General features: G+C 36.0%; 1 protein-coding gene across 5 annotated transcripts in view; it reads right to left on the bottom strand.

Annotated features, from left to right (window-relative positions):
* Positions 1-8,265: 8,265 nt before the first annotated feature.
* LOC308077756 (uncharacterized protein) overlaps positions 8,266-18,038 on the bottom strand; it is a 49,561-nt gene continuing 39,788 nt past the window's right edge. For 2 of the 5 annotated variants that reach the window (XM_080418659.1, XM_080418658.1), the window contains exons 20-24: positions 14,658-14,745; positions 14,281-14,376; positions 10,296-10,406; positions 9,934-10,032; positions 8,266-8,978 (exon numbers count right to left, since the gene is read on the bottom strand). In XM_080418659.1, coding sequence (XP_080274785.1) covers positions 8,939-8,978; positions 9,934-10,032; positions 10,296-10,406; positions 14,281-14,376; positions 14,658-14,745 — 434 coding nt within the window. In that variant the 3' untranslated portion in view covers positions 8,266-8,938. Of the gene's footprint in view, positions 8,979-9,933; positions 10,033-10,295; positions 10,407-14,280; positions 14,377-14,657; positions 14,746-18,038 lie in introns of those variants that run through there. The other 3 variants (XR_013932441.1, XR_013932442.1, XM_080418660.1) reach the window with 3 other exon arrangements.

The following is an 18,038-nucleotide window of genomic DNA, read 5'->3' as shown; positions in this document are numbered from 1 at the left end:
CATCGCCGGCCATTTTCTCCAAATTGTCTCCGATACTTTCAACCATGCGACACTAATGGTTGGGAGGTGTATTGCACTCTGATACATTACCAAAAAATAAATAAAAAATGGCTGGCGATGGGATTAAAATGCTTTTTAATGAACAATACGGGAGATACGGGTACTCATCGCGGTCCGCATCGCCTTGTAACATCCGTGGCTCGGTGGTAAGCACTTTATATTTGAAATCTGAACGTTTATGTTTATGTGAGAGATGGCAATGTGAAAAAAATCGAACACAACTTTAGACCAGGGCGACTCGGCACCATGACTGTCATGGTATGACAGTCATGTTTCAGGGCTAGGTATTAAAACCTTACATTTATTAAAAAAGAGTGTAAAATGAATATTCTTTGAGAACAGTGGTGGAAAGTAAGTAACTATAGGTACATGTACTCAAGTACTGTACGTAAGTACAATTGAGGTATTTGTACTTTACTTGAGTATTTCCAATTTCCAATACTTTTACTTCTACTCCACTACATCTCAGAGGCAAATATTATACTTTTACTCCACTACAATTATTTGAAAAACTTTAGTTACTTACTAGTTACTTTGCAGATACAAATTATTACATTATAAAATGTATAGTAACGGCCCAGGGGCCAGTTGCACCACCTCACACTAAGTTCAAATTTAGCCTAGTTATAGCTTAAACACATTCAATCCGGGAATGTATCTGTGTCATTTTAGATTTATTTGGCTATTAAAAAATAGCAGATATACAAGCTCATAGATGAGCTTGTAGATCTGCTATTTTTTTTTTAAATCGTGAAAATGAGTGCAAATCTTTGAATATATATCTAAAAAATATATATATTTCCTCAATATATATAAAGAAATCTAAAAATGACACATACTTTCCCGGCTAAATGGGTTAAATGGCCTTTTTTAAAAGCCATTTAAGCTATAACTAGGCTAAGTTTGAACTTAGTGTGAGGTGGTGCAACTGGGCCCAGAAATGCACCACCTCGAACCCATGACCCACGGTTCATCAGCCTGGCCAACAACCCCTGCACTACTGAAACTAGCTCTATCAATGGAAGAAATTGTGGCTTCTTGGCGACGCTACGGGTTGGGGACGCTACAATACATTAACCACTTTAGCCTTTTTTTATACATAGGCTATTTGAAAGTAGCAGATCTACAAGCTCACAACGGGGTCGCACTTTGGCTATTTTCACAATATTTATCTGTTTTGTTTTGTTTTTTTGTTTTGTTTATTAGGATCCCCATTAGCTTTTGCCATGACAAAAGCTAGTCTTCCTGGGGTCCGACACAGACAAACATTTTAACAGAGACATTCCTTACATCAACTTTACAATCCCTATAATCTAAATAAAAATAGAAAATAAAAAACAAAAAGTACAATCAAGAAGTAAATTTAAAATAAAACGAAATCACTTATTACACATTAAACCCTGTGCGTCTGGGGATTAGTACAGGCATGTTTTCATCAGATGTTCTTTTAACTTTTTCTTAAAGGTGAATGTTGTGTTTGTATTAATTATGTACTTAGGCAATGAGTTCCATCCTATTACAGCTCTATAGATAGTAGAAGCTTTGAGAAGATCTGTTCTTGGTTTAAGTGTTACCATATCACCTGAACTGGCTTGTCTAGTCATATAGGTATGTTCATCTCTTCTGTATCCTACCTGGTCAAAGAAATACTGGGGTTTTTGGTCAGTTAAAACATTTCTGAAAAAGGTGAGAGTGCATGAATGCAATCTATTCTCAACAGTAAGACATGATAGATTTCTGTGCATTTCTACTACATGTGTGCTCCTAGAGCACTGGAGAGCTAATCTGGCAGCTTTGTTTTGAGCTGTTTGCAATTTCTGTATGTCTTTCTTCTTAGCGGATGACCAAATAAGGTGTGACAAGACTAAAAGCTTGAGTTACTACTTTCAGAGTTTTTAATGTAATATACTTGGAACATTTCCTGGTTATAGCGATGCTCCTTCCCATTTTAGTTACTATATTATCAATTTGCTTTGTCCAATTTAGTTTAGGATCTAATACAATTCCAAGCAGTTTAGCCTCCTTCACCTGTTCCACTGGCTTCCCGGCAAGTGATAGGCACAATTGAGGATCAGCATTGAGTATATCATTTAACCCACCTACTGTATGCTGTACTGTACATGGTTGAGTCATCTGCGTACATAACCACACTAGATTTATTTAATGCCAAAGGAAGGTCATTAGTGAATATCGAAAATAAAAGAGGACCTCGCACTGCATCTCCTTACTGTCAGAAAAACTTCCATTAAAATACACCCTCTGCTTTCTCTTTGACAGGTAACTCTCCATCCAGGCCAGAGCAACAGAATTAAAACCATAGCATTTACATTTTCCCAACAGCAAAGCATGATCAATAACATCGAAAGCAGCACTGAAGTCTAACAGTACCGCCCCTACCAGCCTTCTGTCATCCATGCTCTTTAGCCAATCATCAGTTATTGTGCCATTGCTGTACTTGTGGAGTGCCCTTGTCTATATGCATGTTGGCAGCTTGTTATTAGACCATTACTCGAGAGATAGTCTTGAATCTGAACATACACAATTTTTTCAAAAATCTTACTCAGCACTGGAAGAAGACTAATAGGGCGACTGTTTGGACCAGCGAAGGTGGATTTTTTGTCCTTGGGCAGTGGAATGACCTTAGCTTCCTTCCAAATCTCTGGGCAAACACCATACTCTAGGCATTTTTTGAATATGTGACATAAGGGCTTGGATATATATTTAGCAGCAATTCTGAGTAGTTTGCAGTCAAGATTGTCTGTACCTGGAGGTTTGTCATCAGATAAATGTAACAGCATTTTTTCTATGTTTTCTTCCACAACCTGGTGAAATCCAAACATGCACTCCTTTCCCTTCATGATACCGTCTTTAATGATGTCATGTGACCCGTTGTTATTCGTTGTACACATGATATTCCTCAACTTATCAACCTTATCTATAAAATAATTATTAAAATAGTTAGCAATTTCATATGGCTTTGTGATAAATGAACCTTCTGTCTCTATGAAGGAGGTATGCATGTTTGGATTCCTTCCCATTATGCTATTCAGAGTTCTCCACAGCTTCTTTCCATCATTCTTAGCATCATTTATTTTAAGCCTATATTCCCTTTTTTTAATAATTATTCAATTTTGTCACAGCATTTCTTAGTTTACATTAATGTTGCCTAACAGATAGAGAACCTGTTCTATCTGCATTTCTTTTTGCATCATTACATTGGGCCATTAATCTCCTTAATTCATCATCCAACCAGGGTGCACTTTTTGACCGAGCATTCCATTTTTTCATTGGAGCATGTTTATCGGCAATCTCCAAGAACAATTTCATAAATTCACTCAGTGCTTTTTCTGGATTTTCCTCACTCCATACATCCGACCATTGCACACTCCTCACCTCCCCCTCAAATAATGCCTGATTAAAACTTTTATACGACCTTCTATAATTAATTCTAGAGCCAGCTTTGGGCATACTGGTCTTTCTCACAATTGCAACCAAGTTGTGGTCACTGCAACCCAGGGTTACTGATATTGCTGTGGAACATTGCTTGGGCCTGTTAGTATAGATGTGATCAATACATGTTGTTGTTGTGACAGCAAACTTTGTTTGTGGCCGTTCTGGTTGCTGATGTTACTACCTGCGACAGGTTACATATTTTAGCAACCGACTTAATTTTCTTCCACATGGGGCAGTTCTCATTAAATGCATCTATATTCATATCTCCCAAATTTCATTATTATTATCAGCTGTCTTGTCCAACATTTCACAGTTCCAGATACTGTGTAAGCAAGTCAATGCATATAGCAGATTTAAATGGCATGTAGAATGGGGGCTCTCTCTACAATGTGCATTCACCCTCTAAAGTTGTTGTTACCACTTCAGGTGAAAAACTACGGCAGATTAAAAACATGTAAACTAGTAAGAGTAATTAATCACAGTGAGCTGGGATTGAACCCTAAGTTCCCGCTTGTCAGTCCAAAGTGTTACCAGTCAGCCCTATTGGCAGGGCTGTTCACACACGGTCCACTTCTCACAAATTTGACTGTGGGGGCTACACAAGCAACACAGCTGCACCAAACACATGAATAATGAGTGTTAGATTTTCCTAGGTGTGTCCAGAGCCTCAGCCACGCATGATAGACAGTATTAAAATGTAACATACCCATTATTCATTTGATTAGCTGCAGCTGTGTGTCTTACATCACTGTGTACTATTAGTACACAGTGGTTTTTACACTGCTGTAGGTTTTCACCTGGAGTGGAAATAGAGTGTAAATGTAATGCCCCTAGGAGAGCTCAAACACATACAATAAGTGCTGGTATTATACTAAATGAAATATAATTGATTTTCTCTTTAAATCCCAATCTCTAATCGAACCAACAACCCCCTGCGCTAAAGAAACTAGATCCCCCTGTGGAGGAAGTTGTGGGGGAATGGGGACACTACAGTATTACCCAAGAGGAAAATAGCAAGAGTCGCATTCTCCGGTTTACTTCCCGTTTCTCCTTGTTTCTGCGTGACGTAGGTGGACACCTTTTTAGGAGACAGGAAGCAAGTTGGAGTCTATTGATTCCAATGGAAGAGTGAACGTGAACACAGCTTCTGAACCATTCTTTAGCTCCATGGTTACTGAACTAAATATTGGCGCCAATCGTCACAAGACAAAAAATATGCACGATTTTCATACTAAAATTGTTTTTTTTTTTGTGACACAAATTTGTAGAAAATCAACTTTGTTATCGACTTTTCTCTATCCCAGGCAGCAACACACTCTCGCGAGATTTGGGAAGATATCTGAAGAGTCCATCTGCAGTCTGACGGACGAGACATAGAGGGCTCTGTCCCGGCCTTATGTTATATTGTATTATTATATTAGATTTGAACTCTATGCTCTGTCCCCATAAGATGTTCTAAAAACGGATAAACTGAGATTCTATATGTGATTGTGAATGTAGTAGGCCTACGTGAAATCATTATGGACATTTCCATATAAAAAATTATAAAATGTGTGTTCCAATGCTCAATAATATAATTTTCCATTATTAACTGTCTTGGTTGATGGGGTATGATTTGGGAATCATGACATTTTGCTAAACATTCATGCTAAACACAAAATATTCTATAGTGGTAAAATATATACCTTATAAATAAAAGGTTACAATGTTGAGCAGAAACAGGAGCACATCTAGCATAAGACTGAATAATACGTGTGAGTTTGTGGTGGGAATTTTATGGGTTTCTTTAAAAGCATCTTTGCCAATAACAGCGCACTTTCAAACATGTAAAGCATTTATTTTCTTTAATGAAGAAAATACACAAATGCACATCCATATGACATTGTCAGCCAGGGAGAGGGTAGGGGGAGGGTGGTGGGATGGTAGGGGGAGAAGCAAACCACGCCTACTTAGGAGACCATTTGTAGGATTTGTGTACTACTTCGCCTCTAGTGGCTCCAATGGAGAATGTGTATCTTCCTATATTAACAATCTTTGGTATTACTTCAGACAGACAGGACTGCAGTCTGTCTACCTCAGCCATTCTCTACTGGACGGTCTCGCAGCACCACCCAGTGGGCTGTGGAGGTACTGCCCAAATAGTTTAAACATCATTTTCTGTCATATCTTCATAACAATTTTACAAGCTTTTAACCAGCACAAATACGTGCCAATTAAGTATAATTAACAAGTTGACACATTGAGAGCATATGCAACACATTTAAAGTAAGATGTCATTATTCAATATTACATTAAGCATTTAAAATGGCTGTTATATACCCTCACTATTTTTTTTTCTGACAAGGTTTGGCCGTGTAGAGAGAAATGTCCAAAGTTTTGGCCGGTTTGTATGTTTAATACATTTTTACATTGAAGAAGAAAAAGTGTCACTTTAATGATTTTATATATCAGTATTATATTTATTCATTTCATCTACAAGCTCACAACCTGTCACATGCTACTTTGACTATTAGTGATTTGTGTTGTTGTTGAAAATGTCTAAATTCCAATACAGTAATGTATTGATGTAACAATGTAATTAGAATACTTCATTCTTTTTTAAAAGCAAGTACTCCAGTACTTTAACTCAAATACAAATTTGACTGAGGAACTTTCACCTTTTAACTGAGTAATATAGACCAGGTATATTTATTACTTTGACTCAAGTACTGGAGTTGAGTACTTTTGTCCAGCACTGCTAATAGAGTTTATTATATGAATGTTCTTCACAATGGAGACTCACTGAAATGATTGAACCAGTAAACACATGAGTATATTTAATGTACTTTTATTATGGAGACCATATAGTACAAGTCAGTGGTTGAATCAGACACAGAAGAGACTGTACGAAGGAAAAGTATTAGAACATGGAGCGTCACCCAATTTAGTGTTATAGTTTGTAGACACACAGTTACGATTTTGACCACAACTTGGCTGACCATCAGCCCACATGGTGTAGGGCAGTCTGGAGCCATCAGACCACATCCATCTACCCTCCAACTGAGTGTCACTCAGTCCTATCCAGGTGGATCTCTCATGTGGGTCAAAGTTCTGGATCAAGGTTAGGACAAAGTTGTGTCCATCACTATGGATGGACATCAGGCTGGCGCTTTCGGACCGGCAGTTCAGCTCTGCTTCGGCCCAGGTCTTTGGTGAAGAGACGTACTTGTAGCAGCGACCGTTGAAGAGGAACCAGAACATTGGACAGGATCCACGTTCTAGCTTCACCTCAGCAGAGGGAGCAGCGTGCACGGTACCCACCCACCCCCCCCCCCCCCACACACACACACACACACACACACACATTACATGGAACTGAGACTGATTCTTCAGAGTGATGCCATAGGGGAAAAAAAGGTTTCAGAAAGAACCCTTTCAGACCAAGGTGCTTTAATGAACCATTAATTAATAATTCTATTAAAAACACTATGACTGAACGGTGTCATACTTGGTCATCTCCTTTTCCCCCCTACACCAAATCTCTTTGATTTAGCAGATCTACAAGCTCACAGCGCAAGGTATTGTGAGCTTGTAGATCTGCAATTTTTGCCTATTAAGACTTGCCCAAATCTGGGATACTAGGGTTTAAGTGGTGAAAGGTATATAGTAAAAAAAACATTTTAATTTGTCGCATCCCTGATACAATATTCCTATTCATAAATTGATTAATGAATTAATACATTGATTAATTAATTAGGAGTAAATAGGAGGCCAATCTTAATACTAAACCCATCACTTATAAGCAGGACAGCAGTCCTCACACTGTGAGAGATCTTTTGAATGTTTTAGATATTCGTTATTATTTGTTCTTCTTTGACCTCCTATTTACTTCAATTAATAAGTATTGGCCTGTTGTGTCAGGAATGTACAGAGCCACTAAAGGGACCACGACTAAAAAAAAACTACATGTCCCACCAATGCCCTAAAGATAGGGCAATGGTTCTCAAAGTGGGGTCCGGGGACCCCCAGGGGTACTTGGGGGGCTACCAGGGGGTCCCCAGCAAAATAGTTAATACAATTAGTTAATACAATCAGTTAATAAAATCAATCACAATCATTTTAACCCCTTTTTCCATATTTTATACTTTGGCTATTAAAAATAGCAGATCTACAAGCTGGTAGTGTGGCACCGAGTGCCGCGCTACGGTCCTTGAAAGAGAATATTTCTTGAGAACCACCACCATATTGAACCATATGTTTTAAAGAAGCATTTAAGAAGCATTATTTTAGTTTACCTAGTGCCAGGCCCAGCAAGCAGTTGAGGAACCAGCAGCATGTCAGCCTGAGGTGGTCTCTGTGTCAGTGGATCTTGGGTTGGGGTCTTCTTGAAGGGTCTGTGTCAGTGGATCTTGGGTTGGGGTCTTCTTGAAGGGTCTGTGTCAGTGGATCTTGGGTTGGGGTCTTCTTGAAGGGTCTGTGTCAGTGGATCTTGGGTTGGGGTCTTCTTGAAGGGTCTGTGTCAGTGGATCTTAAGGTGCTAGAGTACCATGAGGTTCATACATAGTTATAATGACATTGTATTAGAGCTCCATCTAGTGGCCTCAGTGCATTCCTACACACCAAAAATCGTGTTCTACAAATATGATTTTAAATATGTCTATACTTTTACGAACGTACAAAAAGTAATTATTATGACCTTTATTCTCATGGTTTATGCAAGAAGGGATTGATTGATTAAATACTTTATTCGACAAAATGTAAACAGCACAGAAGTACAGTAACACATTAAGGAATTATTTGAAAAGAATAATCAAAATGAAATACATTTGATTTGATCAGGCGATCAGTAGGTTATAGAAAGATTGATTTAGATAAAACATTTTATCAGGTAATTATAACATAACAGAAGTATAGAGCAAACATCAAGGGTCTCATTGACCAAGATTATTTTTTGTTTTTGTTTTTTGAATCTCGCCCCTGACCACCAATACATTACAATTAAAAACTGAAGCATTTTCTAAAAATTAAAACTAAACTAGCAAAACCTGCTTTAAAAACAAAAAAAAACTAAACTAAAAACATGAAGTGAAAACTAAATAAAAGCAAAAAGGAATGAACAACATGGTGTTACAGATTAAACTTGTTCATAGATTTCATAGATAACTTCATAGACTAGTTTGACAGACTCTGTCATCAGTGTTACACATAATCGTTTCTATTAACATGTTGGATTCATGTTAATGTGTAGTTTTCACACATTTAAACCCCTCAATACTTAGTAAACTTGACCTGCTCTTTTTCTCACTCTACACCAAACCTCTGTGTTGAAAATAACTGGTGAATGTTCCCCCCAGAATATTTCGACCCTGCAGGCAGGTTTATTGAACTCTGACCCCTCGTCGCGGCCCCCACTCTGCTCACTGCTGACTCATGACTTCTTCAGGAATTACTTTTTAGAAGTGAAGAATTTTCTGAAGAGGCTGACCCTGAAGACAGAGGAAGAAAGGATCTTTTTAAGTTCCTATTGACATATGTATGTGTGTGTGTGTATATATATATATATATATATGTATATATATATATAGTTACCCCCCCCTCTCTGAAAATAGCAGATCTACAAGCTCACAACGCATTGCACTGTACAATACTTTAGTGTTCTAAAGCACAAATTACAAAGTACATTTAGTTTTTTTTTATATCAATACATTGCTACAGTAAATTAGAATGTAGACATTTTCCTGAAAAAAAGCAGATTTTCCTGAAAAAAACAAAACACATGTTTCATAGTGAAAAAAAAACAGTCAGCGGGGAGTGTTGGGCGGGAGGAGTAGGACGAATGCTCTATACGTTCGCTCCTTATTGGCAGGTGAGTCAGTAGGATCAAGGGCGCCGATACTGTGGGTGCCTCGGGGCTAAAGCACCCAGGGGAAATGACGAGCACCCATCACAAACTCATCACAAAAAAAGAAAAAGAAAAAACCTCCGACATCTTCACTTCATGGAGTACATTTTTTGTACCAAATTAACTGCATTAAAGTAACAAAAAAAAACAAAAAGGTAACAAACCCGGAAAATAAATCGCGCATCCAAAAGCGCGGACCTAAATCGGCGCCCCTGAGTAGGATACAACAGCAGTGACAACACATAAATGTGTGTGGGGAGGAATCATTTGGCATAACGACTAAATTGGGGAGAAAAAAGGGGGTAAAAAATGTATTGGCTAATCATAGAGAGAAAAAAAAACAGATCTTCAAGCTCACAAACGTGTCGCGATGTGTATATATAATACTACTTATTAACCAATACATAAGTCATACAGTGTATGTATAGTACTACTTGTTAACTCATACTGTACATACCAGTCATACAGTGTATATATATAATACTACTTATTAACCCATACATAACAGTCATATAGTGTATATAAATAGCACTACTTACTTATTTGCCTTCAACAGGTCTGTGGTCACATGACTACTGGCAATTAATCCCACCTGACCTGTACTGATTAACATAGCCTTCCACCACGCTTTGTCTGGTCTGCATAGAGAGAGAGAGAGGGTGGGGTTGAGGAAGGAAGGAAGATCAAACTATATAGCAGATTAACACACTTACGAATAAATACCACAGTGTATATCGTATAAAACAATTACAACAACATTTATCACAGCACTTTACATGATAAGTAACTTCATACAAGACATGTGAAGCCTCAAGTTTTCAGCTCTAGTTTGTGAGTTTGTTCTAAAGGCCTATATGTTTAAAACATGGAAAACTAAAGATGAACAATGTGTCACACTCACTTCTCTAAGATTTTGAGTTTGTCTCCCTTCTTGAAACTCAGTTCTTTATCGGTCTGGGCCTCATAGTCGTCCAGAGCGATGGCATCTTCTACTGATGGAGTTGACAACAATCTTGGACAAGTTTAAAGGACAAAAGCTTTTTTTTTTTTTGAAAGAGGTTGATGATGGCAAAAGTACATTCTTAAACTTGGTTAGTTTTTTTTTTTATGCTTTTAACAAAAAATGAAAAAACTATTTTGAAGTTGTGAATCCTTGTCTTAGACAAGGGTGTTTAGTGGCAGAGTGTAAGTTTAGATGAAAAAAAAGGAAACCAGACCAAACAAATAAATCCTTTAAGAATATATTTTAACCAAACCTTTTTTTTCAAATTAGTGTGTTAATAAATAATAACTTGAAATGTTTTGGAAGGACATGATTTGTCCCAATTCTCAAAAATGGGTGATATATAATATTACTTATTAACCCATTCATCACCGTCATATAGTGTATATATATAATACTACTTATTAACTCATACATAGCAGTCATACAGTATATATATAATACTACTTATTAACTCATACATAACAGTCATACAGTATATATATAATACTACTTATTAACTCATACATAACAGTCATACAGTATATATATAATACTACTTAACTCATACATAACAGTCATACAGTATATATATAATACTACTTATTAACTCATACATAACAGTCATACAGTATATATATAATACTACTTATTAACTCATACATAACAGTCATACAGTATATATATAATACTACTTATTAACTCATACATAGCAGTCATACAGTATATATATAATACTACTTATTAACTCATACATAACAGTCATACAGTATATATATAATACTACTTATTAACTCATACATAACAGTCATACAGTATATATATAATACTACTTATTAACTCATACATAACAGTCATACAGTATATATATAATACTACTTATTAACTCATACAAAGCAGTCATACAGTATATATATATATAATACTACTTATTAACTCATACATAACAGTCATACAGTATATATATAATACTACTTATTAACTCATACATAACAGTCATACAGTGTATATATAATACTTATTAACTCATACATAACAGTCATACAGTATATATATAATACTACTTATTAACTCATACATAGCAGTCATACAGTATATATATAATACTACTTATTAACTCATACATAACAGTCATACAGTGTATATATAATACTTATTAACTCATACATAACAGTCATACAGTATATATATAATACTACTTATTAACTCATACATAACAGTCATACAGTATATATATAATACTACTTATTAACTCATACATAACAGTCATACAGTATATATATAATACTACTTATTAACTCATACATAACAGTCATACAGTATATATATAATACTACTTATTAACTCATACATAGCAGTCATACAGTATATATATAATACTACTTATTAACTCATACATAACAGTCATACAGTATATATATAATACTACTTATTAACTCGTACATAACAGTCATACAGTATATATATAATACTACTTATTAACTCATACATAACAGTCATACAGTATATATATAATACTACTTATTAACTCGTACATAACAGTCATACAGTATATATATAATACTACTTATTAACTCATACAAAGCAGTCATACAGTATATATATAATACTACTTATTAACTCATACATAACAGTCATACAGTATATATATAATACTACTTATTAACTCATACATAGCAGTCATACAGTATATATATAATACTACTTATTAACTCATACATAGCAGTCATACAGTATATATATATAATACTACTTATTAACTCATACATAACAGTCATACAGTATATATATAATACTACTTATTAACTCATACATAACAGTCATACAGTATATATATAATACTACTTATTAACTCATACAAAGCAGTCATACAGTATATATATATAATACTACTTATTAACTCATACATAACAGTCATACAGTATATATATAATACTACTTATTAACTCATACATAACAGTCATACAGTGTATATATAATACTTATTAACTCATACATAACAGTCATACAGTATATATATAATACTACTTATTAACTCATACATAGCAGTCATACAGTATATATATAATACTACTTATTAACTCATACATAACAGTCATACAGTGTATATATAATACTTATTAACTCATACATAACAGTCATACAGTATATATATAATACTACTTATTAACTCATACATAACAGTCATACAGTATATATATAATACTACTTATTAACTCATACATAACAGTCATACAGTATATATATAATACTACTTATTAACTCATACATAACAGTCATACAGTATATATATAATACTACTTATTAACTCATACATAGCAGTCATACAGTATATATATAATACTACTTATTAACTCATACATAACAGTCATACAGTATATATATAATACTACTTATTAACTCGTACATAACAGTCATACAGTATATATATAATACTACTTATTAACTCATACATAACAGTCATACAGTATATATATAATACTACTTATTAACTCGTACATAACAGTCATACAGTATATATATAATACTACTTATTAACTCATACAAAGCAGTCATACAGTATATATATAATACTACTTATTAACTCATACATAACAGTCATACAGTATATATATAATACTACTTATTAACTCATACATAGCAGTCATACAGTATATATATAATACTACTTATTAACTCATACATAGCAGTCATACAGTATATATATATAATACTACTTATTAACTCATACATAACAGTCATACAGTATATATATAATACTACTTATTAACTCATACATAACAGTCATACAGTATATATATAATACTACTTATTAACTCATACATAACAGTCATACAGTATATATATAATACTACTTATTAACTCATACATAGCAGTCATACAGTATATATATAATACTACTTATTAACTCATACATAACAGTCATACAGTATATATATAATACTACTTATTAACTCATACATAGCAGTCATACAGTATATATATAATACTACTTATTAACTCATACATAACAGTCATACAAATAAATCCTTTAAGAATATATTTTAACCAAACTTTTTTTTTCAAATTAGTGTGTTAATAAATAATAACTTGAAATGTTTTGGAAGGACATGATTTGTCCCAATTCTCAAAAATGGGTGATATATAATACTACTTATTAACCCATTCATCACCGTCATATAGTGTATATATATAATACTACTTATTAACTCATACATAGCAGTCATACAGTATATATATAATACTACTTATTAACTCATACATAACAGTCATACAGTATATATATATATATAATACTACTTATTAACTCATACATAACAGTCATACAGTATATATATAATACTACTTATTAACTCATACATAACAGTCATACAGTATATATATATAATACTACTTATTAACTCATACATAACAGTCATACAGTATATATATAATACTACTTATTAACTCATACATAACAGTCATACAGTATATATATATTACTACTTATTAACTCATACATAACAGTCATACAGTATATATATAATACTACTTATTAACTCATACATAACAGTCCTACAGTATATATATAATACTACTTATTAACTCATACATAGCAGTCATACAGTATATATATAATACTACTTATTAACTCATACATAACAGTCATACAGTATATATAATACTACTTATTAACTCATACAAAGCAGTCATACAGTATATATATATAATACTACTAATTAACTCATACATAACAGTCATACAGTATATATATAATACTACTTATTAACTCATACATAGCAGTCATACAGTGTATATATAATACTACTTATTAACTCATACATAACAGTCATACAGTATATATATAATACTACTTATTAACTCATACATAACAGTCATACAGTGTATAAATAGTACTACTTACTCCTCTGGCTCCAACAGGACTGTGGTCACATAATTACTGGGAATGTATCCCTCCTGACCTGTACTGATTAACATAGCCTTCCACCACTCATCTGATCTGCATAGAGAGAGAGAGAGAGAGAGAGAGAGAGAGAGGGTGGGGTTGAGGAAGGAAGGAAGAACAAACTATATAGCAGATTAACACACTTACGAATAAATAACACAGTGTATATTGTATAAAACAATTACAACAACATTTATCACAGCACTTTACATAATAAGTAACTTCATACAAGACATGTGAAGCCTCAAGTTTTTAGCTCTAGTTTGTGAGTTTATTCTAAAGGCCTATATGTTTAAAACATGGAAAACTAAAGATGGACAATGTGTCACACTCACTTCTCTAAGATTTTGAGTTTGTCTCCCTTCTTGAAACCCAGGTCTCCATCGTGAAGGGCCTCATAGTCGTACAGAGCGATGACATGTTCTATAGGATGGGATGAAGGGATGCATGAAAGAGAGGATGAAGGGATGCATGAAAGAGAGGATGAAGGGATGCATGAAAGAGAGGATGAAGGGATGCATGAAAGAGAGGATGAAGGGATGCATGAAAGAGAGGATAAAGGATGCATGAAAGAGAGGAAGAAGGGATGATGAAAGAGAGGATGAAGGGATGCATGAAAGAGAGGATGAAGGATGCATGAAAGAGAGGAAGAAGGGATGATGAAAGAGAGGATGAAGGGATGCATGAAAGAGAGGATGAAGGATGCATGAAAGAGAGGAAGAAGGGATGATGAAAGAGAGGACTGAACGGTCTCACATGAAACACTTTGCATGTTTAACAAGCTTGTTTATAATACAGTATATAAACAGTAGCAGTAGGGTTGGATAAAGCTTGTGTATAATACAGTATATAAACAGTAGCAGTAGAAGACAGGGTTAAATAATAAAAAATGGGATCGGTCTTCAAAATTGTAAATGCAAATTTGCCCGATATGCCCCCTATAATACCGATAATACCTCCAAAACGTTAGCGACACCCACAGTCACAAAACTAGAGGGAGCGTTAACAACGATCTGGTACCACCCACCACACAGTAGCACGGGTCCGCCCGGAACCGAATACCCAAGCCCCGAACCGAGAACCGAGCCGATTCGGGGCCAAAATAATGACAAGTCCCTCAGGCACGGGTCGGTTGGATCCATTTGAAATGGATGGACCCGTGTGGACCCGTGAGGACCCGACGACCAGCTTTTTATTATTATTATTATTTTAATCTCTTTAACCTTCGGTTTCAAAATGAGACCAATGCGTTGTAATCACGCTCCCAAATCCATATCACCTGTTCTCTCATAGTTTAATGTTAACAGCCGATTGATACGCAGCCAATCTCAAGCACACTGCACTGACTGCTGTTAAAGAATACCAAAACACTCGCCACAAAACACAGTCGCCCCGGGGAAAATCCGGCGGTATTCATTAAACGTATTCTTAAACGTAACCTCAGTAAACTATGCCTAAACCTAACCTTATTCCTAAACGTAACCTCAGTAAACGGTGCCAAAACCTAACCTTATTCCTAAACTTAACCTCAGTAAAACTATGCCTAACCCTAAACTTATTTCTAACCTTATTGTTGAGAGCGAGCGCATCGATCGCAAAGTGGCCCCTAAACCTTCCACTTCCTCCTCATCTCACAACAAGAAGAGAAGGGAGAAGAAGCCCCGTGCTGCTGGGCCATCTTCCTTCTACAGGGGGAAAAGCCAGTCCAGTGGGGTGCGATGCCGCACCCCCACACATATGCACCGAGTCCTGATCTAGGATACTACAGAGACCCACAGGGTCGACACCATCCCGCTCAAAGGAGACAAGGGCCCAGTTATTAGCCCTTCAGAGAAATGCTAGCACAATATGACTCAGCAATAAATGTGTTTTCTGCTAGAAATGTTTCTCATGCACTGTCTAGGTAAAAGCTGATAAGATACTAGACGCTCAAGGTCACGCACCGGCTGCAGCTGTGATGCGTCACTGTGGGAACATGTGTACGTGCTCTGAGGGATGGGAGTTGACTTTGGTGGGTGGGAGGTGCAACTACATGTCTTGTAATATGACGCGACGGACTGCTCTTTCTATAACCCTGCCGCCCTAGGATGGGCGAGACACTCTTCCTGGACTTTTTGCATCTAGACATCTGTTGTCATATACAGCTAAGGTTGTATGTTGTATGCTGTAGGTTTAATCGCTGTCGGCCAAATGAGGCATGACTTTTGCCTGTTTAAAGTTTGCATTTTCAAAAAATTGCTATAGCGCCCCCCCTTTGGCCAATTGGAGTAAGATTGGTTTCAGTGATATTTGGAATGACCCTCAACATTTCTGCAACGTTTCAAAGAAATGTGAGTCTGCATGTATGTGTTAGGGGCAGATGAATAATTTTCATAAAACTGCAATAGTTCAAATCTATCTCCTCCTGGGATTTTTGAGTAATCTGCACAAAACTCTTTACACATGAATTTTGGACCTCTGCAGACAAAACGTAGTAGCGGATTTTCCATACGTGAAAAAATGCAGAAGTTATGAGCCAATGACTGTTTTTCATATAATTCAAAGTGGTGGGAGATCTAAAGGTCAGAGGTCAAAAGTCAGAGGATGAAAGTTGTTCAGCATGAGGAGACGCATATGTGTATCCAAGTTTCATGGCTCTAGGTCAAACAGGGCATGCGTTGTACCTGTTCAAAGTTGCCATTTTCAATTGAGTGCTATAGCGCCACCTTTAGACGAAAGATTGTGAGAATTATTTCTTGATCGTTTTTCATGACCATCTACCATATGGCCGAGTTTCGTAAAAAGCGTATGCACGGTTCAGCCAGAACTGCGAAAAGTGGCAGAAGTGACGGAATAAGGGGAATCTTAAAACAGGGCCCGCTGCCATGCTGGCAGGCTGGCCCCGTAAAAATGGGGGCGAGTGTGTTTTGGGGCGAGTCTTCTGGAGGTGTGATTACTCTGATGCGGCGGGGGGATTAGGAGCTGACTGACACACATGGCTAATATGAATACCACGGTGATTTTAGCAATAAATAAGCTCAGGGTCCAGTATGGGTCTGAGACCCGGTCAAACCGGGTCTAATATATTTGAATTATTCTCGTTTCGGAACGGGTCCAGTTTGCCTCGGTCCCGTTTCGGGCCGGGTCCATCTAGTACGGGTCCGTTTCGGACCGGGTCCAGTAATTTAGAATGTTTTCTCGGTTCCGTTCGGACCGATCCAATTATCCACGGGTCCGTTTCGGTTCGGATCCCATTTTTTGGACCCGTGCTACCCTCTACCACCCACCCACAAAACAAACATGGGCAAATTCTACTTCTACAGCACTGCCACCCAGTGGTGGAATAGTTTAACCCCTTCCCTCAAAAAGTGCAGTTCGCTGGGCTCATTTAAAACAGCCCTGAAAATTCACCTTTCAGGTTAGACAGACGACCCCCCCCCCCCCCCCTGTTCTTGTACATATAGTTTTTTATTTTATTTTTCCCCCTTTTTTATTCTTTGATGTACATAATGTTATCTTTTTCAGTTTTTTTTGTATTGATATTTGAACTGTGGTGCCACTATGTCTAGGAATTGAATATCAAGGACCTCGTTGGAAACAAGACCGCAAGGACTTTTATGAACAGACCTGTTAGACAAAGTATTTTAAATGTAACTGTGCTGTTTTACATGTTTGCCTAATAAAATATTCAATCAATCAATCAATTCAGTAGGGTGGGCTAAAGCTTGTGTATAATA

Source organism: Gymnoscopelus braueri (genome assembly GCF_963280865.1).
Source record: "Gymnoscopelus braueri genome assembly, chromosome: 22".
Taxonomy (NCBI): Eukaryota; Metazoa; Chordata; class Actinopteri; order Myctophiformes; family Myctophidae; genus Gymnoscopelus; species Gymnoscopelus braueri.
This window is presented reverse-complemented; position numbering and strand designations above follow the sequence as displayed.